Source organism: Sycon ciliatum, chromosome 1 (assembly GCF_964019385.1).
Source record: "Sycon ciliatum chromosome 1, ocSycCili1.1, whole genome shotgun sequence".
Classification (NCBI taxonomy): Eukaryota; Metazoa; Porifera; class Calcarea; order Leucosolenida; family Sycettidae; genus Sycon; species Sycon ciliatum.
This window is the reverse complement of record NC_088643.1, coordinates 31,242,077-31,256,747: the sequence shown is the minus strand read 5'-3', so window position 1 is coordinate 31,256,747 and position 14,671 is coordinate 31,242,077. Positions and strand designations below refer to the sequence as shown.

Below are 14,671 nucleotides of genomic sequence, written 5' to 3'. Positions count from 1 at the left end.
GTGCCCAGTGTAATACCGGTGAGCGGAGAGGCGTGATCCATTGGACCACCAAAGCCCACATGTATACATGTAGAACAAGCACATACAAAGATCGTGGGCTGCTACTCCACAGGCACAGTCATGATTATCGTTCCTCGACTGCAATGGAAATCTTGCTGATGCGTCTGAGAGATGGTGATATTTGTTTATGACAGAGAGCACAGTTCAGTATGTTTATTTTTCCAGGGCAACAATTTGAACTGGCTTTTCCCTGTTTGAATTCAATGTACTTGTACATGACCAGTGATGAACCATTTCTCATCCTGATAAACACTGGCCAGAGAATTGATATGCTGCTGTTATCCTTGTTCTTGTTGGATGTGTAGACAATTGATCAGGTGACGTGGCATGGCAAGGGCGACTACTTTGCCAGTCTCTCCAAAGACCGTAAGTGTACATGCACATACTTTTTGTTGCTGCAGGCTCTGCACGTATTGCATACTGCGTAATGAAGAGTGGAAGCGTCATTGTGTTACTTGCACTGCTAGCAACTGGATCTTGATTGCTCTGGCGTTGCTGGTATTGTGAAGTAACACAACGCAGTCAGCCGTACTATTGATTTACCACACGTATATAATACAGTGAAACCTGTCTAAGACGACCGCTCGGCGCTCAAGCGACCTTCAAAATCTGGTCTCTGATACCAGGTGGTCTTCTTATCCAGGGTCTTTTGACTGGAAAAAGCATCCCTTGGTCCTGGTTGCAGTGGTCTTCTGGGACAGGTGGTCGCCTTGACAGGTTTTACTGTAGTAGAACCTCTCTTCTCTGGGCCCAGGCTCAGGACCGAAGGGTGCCTGCTTGTTAGAATCCTCCGTAACTTGAAACACACTAGACAATGGATATGGCATGTCACTCTCTTCAGTTTTCCTCACAGGCCCTAGATTGATACCATTCACAAGCACACACACACAGCACACACAGCGCACGCAGAACAACAGCTGGCGGTTATGATCTTTTATGCGCTGAAGTAGTTCACTTGACCAGCACGGAAAAGGGAGACGTGTTCAAGATTTAACTGCTGCATGTACAGTGTACCTACCTGCTGGATAGTCCCAAGTTGTGTGTTGAAGCATGGTCTAGGTCTAGGGACCTGGGTCTTTGGACCAGCCGTTACTAACACACAAGTGCTTAATCACGTTGATGCTTTGTATGTTCTCTCTTGTGTGTATGGGTTTGGTTTCTTACTTCAGTCTTGAGCACAATGATCTTTCTTTTCTGTTTTCACCATCTTTGTCTCAGAAAACAACCCATCGAAGAGTGTCTTCCTTCACCAGCTTAGTAAACGTCGCACTCAGGTACATGACTGGACTGCATGGTATTTCACAACTACATGTAGTCTTATCCCTACTGACACTGTGCTACGCTGTATGTGTAGCACTGAAGTGCTGCTAAATTCCAATGCAGTCTTAGTCTTGTTCTAAACTTATGCTTTGTGCTTTCGCACAACAAAGTAAGGATGTTCAGAGATTGACAGCAGCATACATGCAAAACAGTCTATTTCATGATAATTTACTCCATGTACTTCGAAGTGCAAGTTCATGACTTGCTCTGTGTCGTGGACTACTTAGTTGATGTCAAGGACAGCAACAATTTTGAGTCCCTCGTATTTTGTTAGTCCCATTGTAAAACATCCCGGCCATTGGACTACCAAGTGGTGCCTGTACGGTTAGTGACGTGGGCCTGCTTCTAAACAATCACTGTGCCCTCTTTTTTTTACCGTACGCTTTGGCCAGGTTCATGATCATCTTGTGTGGAGAAAGGACGGCAGCCTCGACTTTTATAAATTGCTTGATATTATCTAGTCTTTGCAGTGAAAGGGTTCAAAAACGTTTAGCCATTGAACATGTTTATCACGAGTATCGCACACCTTGATGTATTGCTTCAAGTGCATGTCCAGGTTTGCAGTACGGTGAATAATGGATGAACACGTACGAGTACTTGAGCAGGTATAGTACAAGTACAATGGATTAGTACTAATGAGTATGGGCATTGTGTATGTGTGCTGTATATGTGTGCTGTGTATATGCATTGTGTCTGTGCATGTGTGCTGTTTGCATTGTGTGTGTGCCTATACCTCTCTCTAGTGTACCTTTGGTACCGTGAAGGGCCTGCCGCAATGCTGCCTCTTCCACCCAACTATGCCCTTCTTCTTCCTGGCAGTAAGTATTCCGATGCTGCTCATGATGCTGATACTACTGCTGAGACTGTTGCTGATATCACTGCTGATATCACTGCTGATGCTGTAGGGCTTGAGCAACGAGTCAAGTCTCTCTTCTTTCGAAAATAATTCACCTCTCACACTCATGGTGCTGAAGATGGAAGTTTTGCTCAATTTCATTTCTAGGCTCCAGTCACACTGAGACTATACAAAAAAAAGCTGTGTTTTCCACTGCTGAGGCAAATAGTTTCATTTCGGTCATATTGTACTTGCTCGCTGATAATCGCTGCAGCGTTTTCAGCTAGTACCATGGAAACTGTTCAAACTGCGACGCGCGCAGAAGCTTGAAAGAAGATTTTTATACTCGATCTTCTCACTGTGGTACCATGTACCAGAGCTCGATCAGCGAGCTCGATCAGCCCAACTTCCAGCTCATCCGTCCACTCCATGATCAGGAGCGAATCCTCAAAATTAACCCTGAGACCAAGGGCGTCGAAAGGTATTCTACATTTGTGTGGCTATGAAAAGGTGCGGGGTCCGGGGCCCAGATAGCCCATATTTCATAGCTTCAACATGCACTTTTTGCTGCTGCATCCATGATAGTCATGACAACAGCGGAAAACGCTACAGCGCTTATTTTTTATTTTGTCTCGGTGTGACCGGGGCCTAATGCAGAAGCAGTGAGTTTGGTGGGTAGGGACTAAAAAATGCGAAAACCTTCGTTTTGAAGAGAGAGAAAATGATAGGTACTCCTGGATGGTTCCCTGAGCACCTGAATGCACCTGTTTGTCTTTCACTGGCAGCGAGAGTGGCTTCACATCTATCACTTGACCATACAGGACAGCCATGTTGGTTCCAACTCCGCTCAATCCCTGCATCTATGTGTCGCATGATGTCGGTGGCCATGCTAGCTAGTTCCACTATCCGCATGCCATGATCTCTTGCTACACGAGTTTAGTAGTCACACGACAAACTGATGTGAACACCACTCTATACCGCCTTCAAGCGGGATTCAGAGAAGCTTTTTTACGAGGCAATGCACGGTGCGACACGATCTGCGACCGTGCAGTGTGATGCGACGCCGCCACCTTGCTGGTGAGCCGCCTCAAAGCCAAAGGTCAATGCAGGTGAGTACATCACCATGGCGTTCGCATGGCTGGGTACGAGGTGATTCGCAATTTTTGGACAAATCAGTTAAATACGGAAGTAGAGTCCTCCTGAGTCGTTGCCCTTTCCTTGGTGGACAAATCCTTGACAAGAGTGTCTTCGTGTGGTCCTCAAGTTTCTTCCTTCCTATTTTCAGCGGCGAAAGGCGTTTCTTTCTGGGCATTTTCTTTACTATTCTTAGGTAATGTATTGAGTAATTTCGAAAATTTCGATTAAATAGTAAATAATGGAGGATTCCGTCAACTCTACGTCGCATGACGGAGAGAATGTCGACATGGGGGATGTTGTATCCCTTCCATCAGCCCCAGAGACTACGTCTTTCACCTTGAATCCGCCTGGAAGAGTCTCCTCGTCTTCTCAGCCCGTGCATTTGTGGAGGAGTTCTGGTCAGGAGAAATCTCTTTTAGCAGTGCGAGCGTTCCACTCACCTGGCACCAGTGACCACTTCCTAACAAAGAAGGACGCAGCGGCTAGTTACGGCGCTAGCCCTTCATTCTTTGCGAAATATGAGAAGGAGATGCGCCACACTGGAGTGCTCTCCTCTGTTCTTGAATATGACGTCCATGAAAACCCTTGAGTGACCCTTTAAATTGTGTGTCACATTGAAAAACCTTGAAAAGCTTGCTATGAACGGCCTGTCATTAGAACTCATATCAGCCGGTCTCATAGGCATAGCCTTACCCCATTTTCATGTCCTGTGCAAGTTTACTTGTCCACACCATTGCAGACTGCTGCTAGATGCTATTTAATTCCCGTAGCTATGCAGAAGACGTTACTTCAGTAACGTCTGGCGCTAGCCAGGGTCCACACAGCTTTAATTTGGTGTTTGTTTGTTTGTTTGTGTCACGGCTGGAGCTATCCCGTATCTGTCCCGTATCTGTCCCGTATCTGTGACTACAAAAGGCTCTACAGGATTGTACATAACAGCTGTCCACAATATTTGCGGGCTCCTGTATCTGTCCCGTACCGTACCAATATTCGTCGTATTATGTATACGACTCCCTGATGTAGAGGGAGATTTGGAAAGAAATAGGGAGACGAAGAGGAAATTAAATTAGAATAGACGCCGATTAGGTGATAGGATGCGTCAGCATAAACATACTTTGGAAGAGAGATCCCGTCGTCTCCAAAATAAGCGTGAACGAGCGATTCAGTGCCGGCCACAGGAAACGTCGGAAGAGAGATCCCGTCGACTCCAGAACGCCCGTGATCGGTAGAGTCCGGCGGTACCAGGCAACGTCAGGACAGACATCCCTTTGAGTCCAGAACGCCCGTGATCGGCCGAGTCTAAGCCGATCCCAGGAAACGTCAGGACAGACATCTCGTCGAGTCCAGAACGTCCGTGATCGGCAGAGTCAGCGCCGGTCCCAGTAAACGTCAGGACAGACATCCCGTCGACGCGCAGAAAAACTAAATCTGCAGCCTCTTTTGCCGTCGAACAGGATACGTTTTATATAGGAGACTGTAAATTTATGTAATGTCCAAATTTCGACGTGAGCAGCAGGTCACTCGCGTTGATTTTTCGACGTGCGAGCCAAATAACGCGAGCTGAACTTTCGCGTCGCAGACATCCCGTCGACGCGCAGAAAAACTAAATCTGCAGCCTCTTTTGCCGTCGGACAGGATACGTATTTTAGGAGACTGTAAAGTTATGTGATGTGCTCCACAGGCAACCATGCATTCGGCGTCGTCATTGGCTCAACAGGTCAATGCACATGTATTACTACAAAAAGGCCAGAAAATCCGATCACTGTATTAAAATCAACTAATGTTCGCTGGCGATTTAATTTCGCTGATTTCGCCGCTTGGTACCAACCGGCCAAAGTAAATCGCAGGCCAACGTTTGTCATATAGGCAAATGATGCATGATTGAGCAATGGATGCATGTGAGAGCAAAAATACCGATCGATTTCAAATTTGACGTGAAACTGCGCGTCACGTCGGAAATAACGTGCATCTTAACCTCTCTAATAGAGAGGTTTCTATTTCTCATCGGCCAAAATTTGTTGATTTACAATATAAGGAGATAAAAAGAAAAGAAGGAGCAAAACAAAAGTAGATGATTATTAGAGAAATAACAATCCGCAATAAATTCTGCAAATACTTTTGCCTAACTCATAAGCAAACCGATTGAAACGTTTTTGCAATACAGTGATGTGGCCAATCAACGAAAAAGACATTCCCATCAGTTCTTATAACATGTACGATGAGCTAGGCAAAAAAGCATAAAAGCATAGCGCAGGGCCCTGAGCTTCCAAGCTCTCTCGTTTAGTTGTCCAATAATTGCTCGCATTGAAAAAGCAGTAGAAAAAGACACCTTCGATCAGGTCAAGTTGTGGCCACACGCTTCAACTCTAGGCCTTCAGGTGTGTGTGGTGGTGGTAAAGCATAAGTGTGCCAATAGAAAAGTAAGAAAAAAAATTAATTTATTTTACAAACCAACATAATAGGGTGCTATTTAATTGAGTGTCCAAAAATAGCAAATGACCTCGTACAGCAACTCTTGAACCTTTCGTACAATTTTACTGCAAAGAAAGTCCAGATCGCACATCGCATCGCGAAAGTTGAGCCAAGCTCAACTTCTGCGGTTGGCCAGTTGTCACCGTTGCGTGAGCTGCAAGATTGCGATTTGTGGATTTCCCGGTTTCGCGGCCATCGCATCGCCAAAATGCTTCTCTGAATCCCACTTGAGCCATCATCTTCTATTTTTGTCTAAATTCCGGGATCCTTGATTGAAAGTTGCAAACCTTGAGATACCTAACCTTTTACAAAGTGAAGTGACCTTGCTTGTTTCTCCCCTTTCAATGCAGACACAACGCTCTATTCGAGTGTATAACTTGCAGAAGAATGAACTGAAGAAGAAGCTAACACCGGGTGCAAAGTGGATATCCAGTCTTGCTGTCCATCCGCAAGGTAAGTGTACAGTCTGCTCTCTCTCTCTCTCTCTCTCTCTCTCTCTCTCTCTCTCTCTCTCTCTCTCTCTCTCTCTCTCTCTCTTTCTCTCTCTCCCCCTCTCTCTCTCTCTCTCTCTCTCTCTCTCTCTCTCTCTCTCTCTCTTTCTTTCTTTCTTTCTCTGTGACAAAGGCCAAGTACTTACCCATGTGGCGCCCATTGGTAGCAGATAGAGGGCTCGTTGTGATCACTGCCAAGGAAAACTTGTGCAACATTGTTTGGCGGCTCACCATGATCACAACCGAGGAAATCGTTCTCTGTCTAGCTTGAGGAAAACCTGCTCTATTTTGTTTTCAAAATACTAGTACAGTGCTTGAGTATTTGACTGATTGCGGTATTTACCAGTGCATGTGTCTGCAACATGTGCATGATATGCCCATTTGACTGGTTTATGTCCAGTTTCAAGTAACATATTTTCTCTTTTGTTGTGTTTCCTGTAGGTGACAATGTGATCTGTGGCAGCTATGATCTCAAATTGTCGTGGTTTGATATGGACCTGTCCACTGAGCCGTACAAGACATTACGGTGAGTACTGCAACTCTCACCCAGTGCCCAACTTGATCTCTTCTCCCGTTGTAAACCATGAGATGCTGTGCAACTTTACCTAGGTAAAAATTGCGAATAAGTATGGATAGATAGCGACAGGTGTAAGCAAGATTGTATATTAGGAATTGTGAAGAATAGGTGTGGTCCCTTGTTGGAGTTCCACAACCGCCTTACTCTTTAAAAGAGAGTGAGGTGATCGCGGATCTCCAACGAGTTATCGCAAGCGATAGGCTAGACCTCATGGCATCATAATAGTCCGAAGCTGGCAGGATGTAAGCTTTGCAAAATAGTGTTCTGCTCAGGTCAGTCAAGACGGGACACTCCATGAAAGGACTTCACGAGGTCAAAGAACACACTAGACCCATGTGGAGCTTTGAAAGCCATATACCACCACTGGAGAATGCCATATGATCATTCTCTTCATGCGAAATAACGCACCATAGTACATCTGAGACCAGCAGGAAGATGACGACACCCGCTGATTCAGCATCTGCCGACCCAAGCATGCTGTATGTGTGGCTTTGTGTGTCAGCTATGCCTGCACCGCTACTGAGTACTTGCGGTTTGCTGGCGTTGCATGTTGTTCGGCATCTTTCTGCAAAGTCTACTTGAACGATGGAGCTTCAGGGTCAGTGGAGGGCACCAAATGATGAAACACAGTACGAGACATTGGGACAGCATTAGTTTGAGGAAGGGTCAATGTCGAAGAGGCATTGATGCACCCACACAGCACTGAAACAGTTTCGTCCATGGCTGCCACTCGTGGGACTTCGGGGTGCATGACTTGGGAGTTCTGGGGTGAGGTGCTGACAAGGTTCCCGTTGCAATTCTGCCTATAATTATTATGTAAAATTACAGAGGCAATATGCTTTGGTTCTGCAAGAGTGCTCAATGCCTGATTCAGGCAGAGCGGCGTACACAAAGGCACACAATGAAAACCTTGGCAAATTTATTCCGTTGTGACTCCGAGTTTCATGGCTGAACCAATCATCAGACAACGATAATGGAATAGGAGGCAGCGCTGGTATATCTAAGTGGAGAGAGGTGTGATAATACGATAGCGAGAGGAGTAATCGCGTGAATGTATACAGGGACGGGCTATTTCAGAGGCGGATGCAGTAGGCGCAGGTCTAGCACTAACAAGTACGCGCTTAATGTCGCTCACACACCACACACACACACACACACACACACACACACACACACACACACACACACACACACACACACATACTAACACGCACACACATAGTAACACCCACACACACATACACACATACACGCACACACTAACACACACATACACTCACCCACAACACCCTAACTTGCACACGGGCGCACGCACACACAGGACACCCACCCACCCACAACACCCTAACTCGCACACGCACACACGCATATACACACACCTATAGACACATGTCCACACGTATACACAGGCATCTGCGTTCGTATGACAAATCTAAGCGCACACAAACTCCTGCAATCACGCGTCAAAAACCCCGCAGCGGTCATAGCTGTCTATGTAATAGGGGTGGCCAGCAGAAACTTGCGCTGGTGAGGGCATTTAGATACCAGCTCACTTCTCTTGTTTAGGGAGGTAGCTTTTGAAGCTTTCAGGATGTGGAACTTTTCGGTTAAGCATAGGCCACACTTCTTGCTGATGTTACTGTACGAAGGTGCTCTATCCTTGATCTCCCATCTGATGTCGAATCCGCGGTTCTCGTTTTTGAGATCCCAGATGTGCTTGGACAACTTAGTCGATGCGGCGTACTTTTCATGGCGGAAGTCCGAAGTGTGTTTGTTGTAGCGCTGCTTGAATGTGGTAGCAGTCATGCCGACGTAGGTCTTGACTTCGTTGGATGCTACATTGGATGCATTGGATGCACTGGCCTCAAGTGGCCACCCGAAAACCATGACATACAAGGATGAACCGAGCAACAAGAAGAAAAAAGCGAAGAAAGGGCGCAGCCGCGACATCATCTGGTTTAACCCGCCGTACAGTACCACGGTCAAAACCAACGTTGGCGCAAAGTTTCTATACCTCGTCAAGAAACACTTCCCTGAAGGGTCGGCGCTACACAAGGTGTTTAACAAGAACACAACAAAAGTAAGCTACAGCTGTATGAAGAACGTAGCGTCGATTATCAAAGGGCACAATGCTGCAAAACTTCACTCGCGACCGCCAGTTGTGCCATGCAATTGTCGGGTCAAGGCGTCGTGCCCCCTCAACGGTGACTGCCAGTCTTCCGACGTCGTGTACGAGGCACATGTAGCATCCAACGAAGTCAAGACCTACGTCGGCATGACTGCTACCACATTCAAGCAGCGCTACAACAAACACACTTCGGACTTCCACCATGAAAAGTACGCCGCATCGACTAAGTTGTCCAAGCACATCTGGGATCTCAAAAACGAGAACCGCGGATTCGACATCAGATGGGAGATCAAGGATAGAGCACCTTCGTACAGTAACATCAGCAAGAAGTGTGGCCTATGCTTAACCGAAAAGTTCCACATCCTGAAAGCTTCAAAAGCTACCTCCCTAAACAAGAGAAGTGAGCTGGTATCTAAATGCCCTCACCAGCGCAAGTTTCTGCTGGCCACCCCTATTACATAGACAGCTATGACCGCTGCGGGGTTTTTGACGCGTGATTGCAGGAGTTTGTGTGCGCTTAGATTTGTCATACGAACGCAGATGCCTGTGTATACGTGTGGACATGTGTCTATAGGTGTGTGTATATGCGTGTGTGCGTGTGTTTGTGCGTGTGCGAGTTAGGGTGTTGTGGGTGGGTGGGTGTCCTGTGTGTGCGTGCGCCCGTGTGCAAGTTAGGGTGTTGTGGGTGAGTGTATGTGTGTGTTAGTGTGTGCGTGTATGTGTGTATGTGTGTGTGGGTGTTACTATGTGTGTGCGTGTTAGTATGTGTGTGTGTGTGTGTGTGTGTGTGTGTGTGTGTGGTGTGTGAGCGACATTAAGCGCGTACTTGTTAGTGCTAGACCTGCGCCTACTGCATCCGCCTCTGAAATAGCCCGTCCCTGTATACATTCACGCGATTACTCCTCTCGCTATCGTATTATCACACCTCTCTCCACTTAGATATACCAGCGCTGCCTCCTATTCCATTATCGTTGTCTGATGATTGGTTCAGCCATGAAACTCGGAGTCACAACGGAATAAATTTGCCAAGGTTTTCATTGTGTGCCTTTGTGTATTATGTAAAATTAGTATAATTTCCACTTCAAAAGAAATTCTTTCTGTCCTCTTGGCACATGCAACACAGGTTGGAAGCTAGTGCAATAAACAAATGGACATCTAGATGACTTACTCTATACTCTCGATGGCCGACTACATAGTCCACAGCATACTCTCCTTTGCTGCCGTCGTGGTGTAACTATAGTTCGACACAAACCTTTTTTTTTGTGACGTACACTGAACAGATGTGATTTTTTTGTGAAAAGTCATGTCGGTGACTGACCAACAGTTTCGTAGTTACGTCATGTCAAATCCTTTCCCATGCTTGCTTTGTCCATGTCTATGATGTGAACTAAATATGGGTATTGTGTGTTATGGATGTGCTTGTAGGCATCATCGACAGGCTATTCGTCAAGTGGCGTTCCACAAGCGATATCCTCTGTTTGCTTCAGCTAGTGATGACGGCTCTGTCATTGTTTGTCATGGCACGGTTTATAGGTAAGACTTTATGATTATACTAGAATCCCTTCTTTTGGCCAGAGCTGTGTTTTCCATAGCAATGTATGGTAGCCTCCTGGCACTGACTCTGCGTTTTCATGTTTGGTGTTTTTTCACAGTGATCTTCTGAAGAACCCGCTCATTGTGCCTGTGAAGGTGCTCAAAGGACATGGCATTGTTGATGGCAGAAGTAAGTGTAGTGTTTTACCATTCCATCCTTCGCACTGTGCCAGAACACTCGCCAACAACCTTTTCGTGTCCTTGTACTTTGAAGTACACATTAAAAAAACGCAGATATGCACGCGCCCGAATGCGAATATTCTTAGCTCTTCATTGACTGCCGATGCACATGCAAGTGAAGACTCAAGAAGATTGACAACACTGACGATGCACATGCAAGTGAAGATTCAAGAAGATTGACAACATGATATCAAAGCTGTTTGTGAAGTTTGAACAAATTATGACAAACGCCGATTACTGTAAAGTGAGAAACTTTTGCTATAAATTAAATTTCACTATTTTCGCCACCATCACACATTCGCGAATATAAATCGCCGCAAACCTCTCCGTACATTGATTGTAGATAGTACAAGATCCGACTGAAGAGAAAGAATCGCAAAAGTTTTCTCATCGTGAACCAGCCCAATTTATGAAAACGCTAAATTTGCGCACCGCGAAAGTTTGTCGCTTTACAGTACATACATGTACTTGTATGGGTAGTCAGGTGCGCGAAATGATGCGTGTACATAACTGCCCCGGATGTGCAATTGCCAATGGGGTTTTGTGTACTGCCAGGCACATTTCATCATGCAAATGACCCGATTCTGGAAATGAGACGTGACAGAGGTTACGTGGAGTCGCACACTCTGGAGAGTTATGACTGTGCTCTTTGTAGCGTGAATGCTATTACAGTCCTACCCTGTTATCCGAATAACTCGAATATCCAGACTCACAAGTCACTGCATAATGTACACCGTACTACATTGTTTGTATGTGTATGTATGTGTATGTATGTGTATGTCTGTGTGTGTATGTGTATGTATGTGTATGTATGGCAGGGATGAATTTATCCTGTATCGCATCGCAGTTTGCGATGCAAAATCGATCTACTGCTACTCAAAAGTCACCGTGACTAGCAGGAAATTGCGATACATACAAGCTGTCCATGCCTAGCCTGCGCTGTTAAGTAACATGCATACAGTGCAGTGTATGTGGTGCAGGTACTCTCAATCTGCGTGCACATGGAGGCTTCAGTCGGTTTTTTTGCAAATGGGCTTTCAGGCATCACTATCAAGAAGGACAATGTGGTAAACACCCAACCTTCAAAGAATAATGCTAATCAAAATCAAACTGACTGCTACACAATTGTGATTTCGTATAGCAGAAACTGCTATGCAAAAATTTGACACTAAATTCATCCCTGTATGGTATGTGTATGTATGTGTATGTATGTATGTGTATGTCTTCTCAATGCGTTTTAGAGTGTCTTGCTTACTACCTCACTTTAAACACAAAAGTAACCTCATTTGGCAACAATTCAAACGCACATTGAAATAAAGACATCACTTGGCCATCACTATGTGCATGTACGGGTGTATTGTATTATTGAAACGGTATTATGCATTATCAGAACACACCATCGAAACCGCTTGCTCAAGGTTGTTCAGATATCCGGGGTGGCATGTTGGTTGTGTGGCAGACATGTGCACACAGATATGGATGACCTGTCACCATCTGCCATCTAACCCAGGGGGCCCTACGTATGTGTAGGCCTCCCTGATCAAGTCCACTGTACCCATATGATACTACTAGTTGCATCATACGCAGACAATGCTGATCATAGTCATAGGGCTGTTCTGAATACAAGACTTGGTGTAGTGATCAGTGTTTGAAGTGCCTGCATCCTTCCCTGGTCCTCTTCTGTCTGTCCATGAATTCAGCAGACATGCACAGAGCAAGACATTATTTTTTATTTTGAATGTGTGTGTGTGTATTTTTGTGTGTGTGTGTGTGTGTGTGTGCGTGTGTGCGTACGTGCAGGTGTGTTTGACTGCCAGTTCCATCCTAGTCAGCCATGGATCCTCTCAGCCGGTGCAGACAACTCAATTCGACTGTTTTCATGAGACTGTCTTCACCTTGGCCTCCCTAAGGCCTCACTATGGTAGCAGTACATTGTGCTACCAAGCTACACAGCGCAGCCAGACATGGACCAAGGCATTTCAGTCATGTTAGTCATGCTAACCGTGTGTGTCCACGACTGATTGTGATATGAGCTACCGTATCTCCACCCGCCAAAGCGCATGTTGTTCGGATTTAAGCATGTGTGCTTTTGAGCGCGGAAGTACGGTGCAAGTGCGCAGTGCTAGTGTATCTTGGAAATGCTTCAAGCATGGCAGACTGAGTGACCTATTGTGTCACTTCAAAGTCTATGGTAATGCCCCATAAACCCTTTTCTGGAATGTTCGTTCTCCGTATAAGCTTTATCTACTTGCTGTGCACATTCTATGCACAGTTTTGCTGATTTTTCTTTCCTGGTCATTTACTGAGCAGTTGCTTTTCAATTATCCTTCTGGAGTCCTGACTATCTATCGTAGTGTAGATGTACATGGTAGACAGCTGCACTCACTCTTCTTTCTAAGACAAGATCTCCAGAAGGCTACTTCAAAAGCTTATAATGGGCTGAATAGCAGCTTTCAGTTCTCATCTCTTGTCCACACTGAGTTGGCATCAGCAAGAGTCCGTAAACACAAGTATACAACTGTGGTCTCTTTTCTATGGGCCGGATGCGCAGCGTTCTGCCTTCATTCCAAAAAAATCATTCAGCTAGTCGGCGCCAGGGAGTCGTCAAATATTTGACGACTCCCTGGTCAGCGCACTGCGGAAAATCAAACACCACACTTGCCCTGTGGGCGTGATGCAGGTAAGTAGTTAGTTACGTAATGAAGGTAGTGCAATGCGCACTGACCCATAATACAGTTGCATACTAGTGTTTATGGTCTATTGCTGTGAGTCTTGCATATTTTACCAATTCGATCAGAAGTATAACCAAGAGTACTATCAGGACCGGAGGCCTTGCATCAGCATGATGCTCCAAAGCAAGTAACGTAAGGTTACCGGTATGTGAGTGATATGCTATGGTGAGGAGTCAGCGGAACTGCTTATGGACGCTATCATAGTATGTATACAGCGCGAGTTGGCTAGTGTGGCGTACTGTGCCGCGACTTTGCCATCTCAAAATAGGGAGGTTTGCTCTACGTTTTGGGAACGCGACGCAAAGAATCACGCGAACTTTCTTCGCGTTCCCGTAACGTAAAGAAATCCTGTTCTGCTCTACGTTTCACCTAGAGAAGTCTCGTGGAATGTGTACTGGGAATTTTCCCTTACATATTTGGCAGTTTTCTGCATGCAGTTGATCTATACCCAGCAAATCCGTACGCATTTTCTCTGCGTGTGCCACAACGCGTTAACGTAGAGAACCCGAGTCATCTCCGCGTAGAAACCTGGAGCCAAAACACGCGAAGCCGTAGACTCTAACCCAGACACCTGCTCTCTACGTGATTTCTCTATGTTTCACGTATAGCAGAACCTCTCTAATGATAGGGGGTATGTACTCTTCACAATGATACATGTATGTAGTACGTCTACAGTACTGTATACATGTAGTAACCAGGGAATCATCAAATACCATATTTGACCTGTAGTACCTAAAAAGCATTTGAGGAAATACACATAATAAGGTAAACTGGTTCAAATATTCATAAGTTGAGGGGTGGAATTACATGTAACAAGAGTGCATAAACGTATGGACTCTTGCATGTAATAATAAAGGTATAATTATTGTGAAAAAAGAGAGAAAGGCAACATCTTCTCCCCATCCTAGATCCTACCAGTTCGTCGGTCGCCAGACACCAAGTCCAAACCGAGCCCCGATTCAATTTCGTACGGGCTGCATCAGGGAGCCCTACACATGTGTAGGGCTCCCTGGGCTGCATGCAATGTTCATCAGCACCACATCACCGAACACAGGCTACTCGACTTTGGCAACATTTTAGCCGGAAAGGACGATTGTGAGCAGATCTACGTGCTCTACTCAGTCCTACTGAGCTTACCGTTTATCT

General features: G+C 45.7%; 1 protein-coding gene across 1 annotated transcript in view; it reads left to right on the top strand.

The window, feature by feature from the left end:
* Positions 1-13,256, top strand: part of LOC135822819 (ribosome biogenesis protein bop1-like) — a 26,280-nt gene extending 13,024 nt beyond the window's left edge. The window contains exons 17-24 of the mRNA XM_065335657.1: positions 366-426; positions 1,279-1,334; positions 2,124-2,198; positions 6,175-6,277; positions 6,757-6,841; positions 10,446-10,553; positions 10,673-10,743; positions 12,594-13,256. Coding sequence (XP_065191729.1) covers positions 366-426; positions 1,279-1,334; positions 2,124-2,198; positions 6,175-6,277; positions 6,757-6,841; positions 10,446-10,553; positions 10,673-10,743; positions 12,594-12,676 — 642 coding nt within the window. The 3' untranslated portion in view covers positions 12,677-13,256. The remainder of the gene's footprint in view (positions 1-365; positions 427-1,278; positions 1,335-2,123; positions 2,199-6,174; positions 6,278-6,756; positions 6,842-10,445; positions 10,554-10,672; positions 10,744-12,593) is intronic.
* The last annotated feature ends 1,415 nt before the right edge of the window (positions 13,257-14,671 follow it).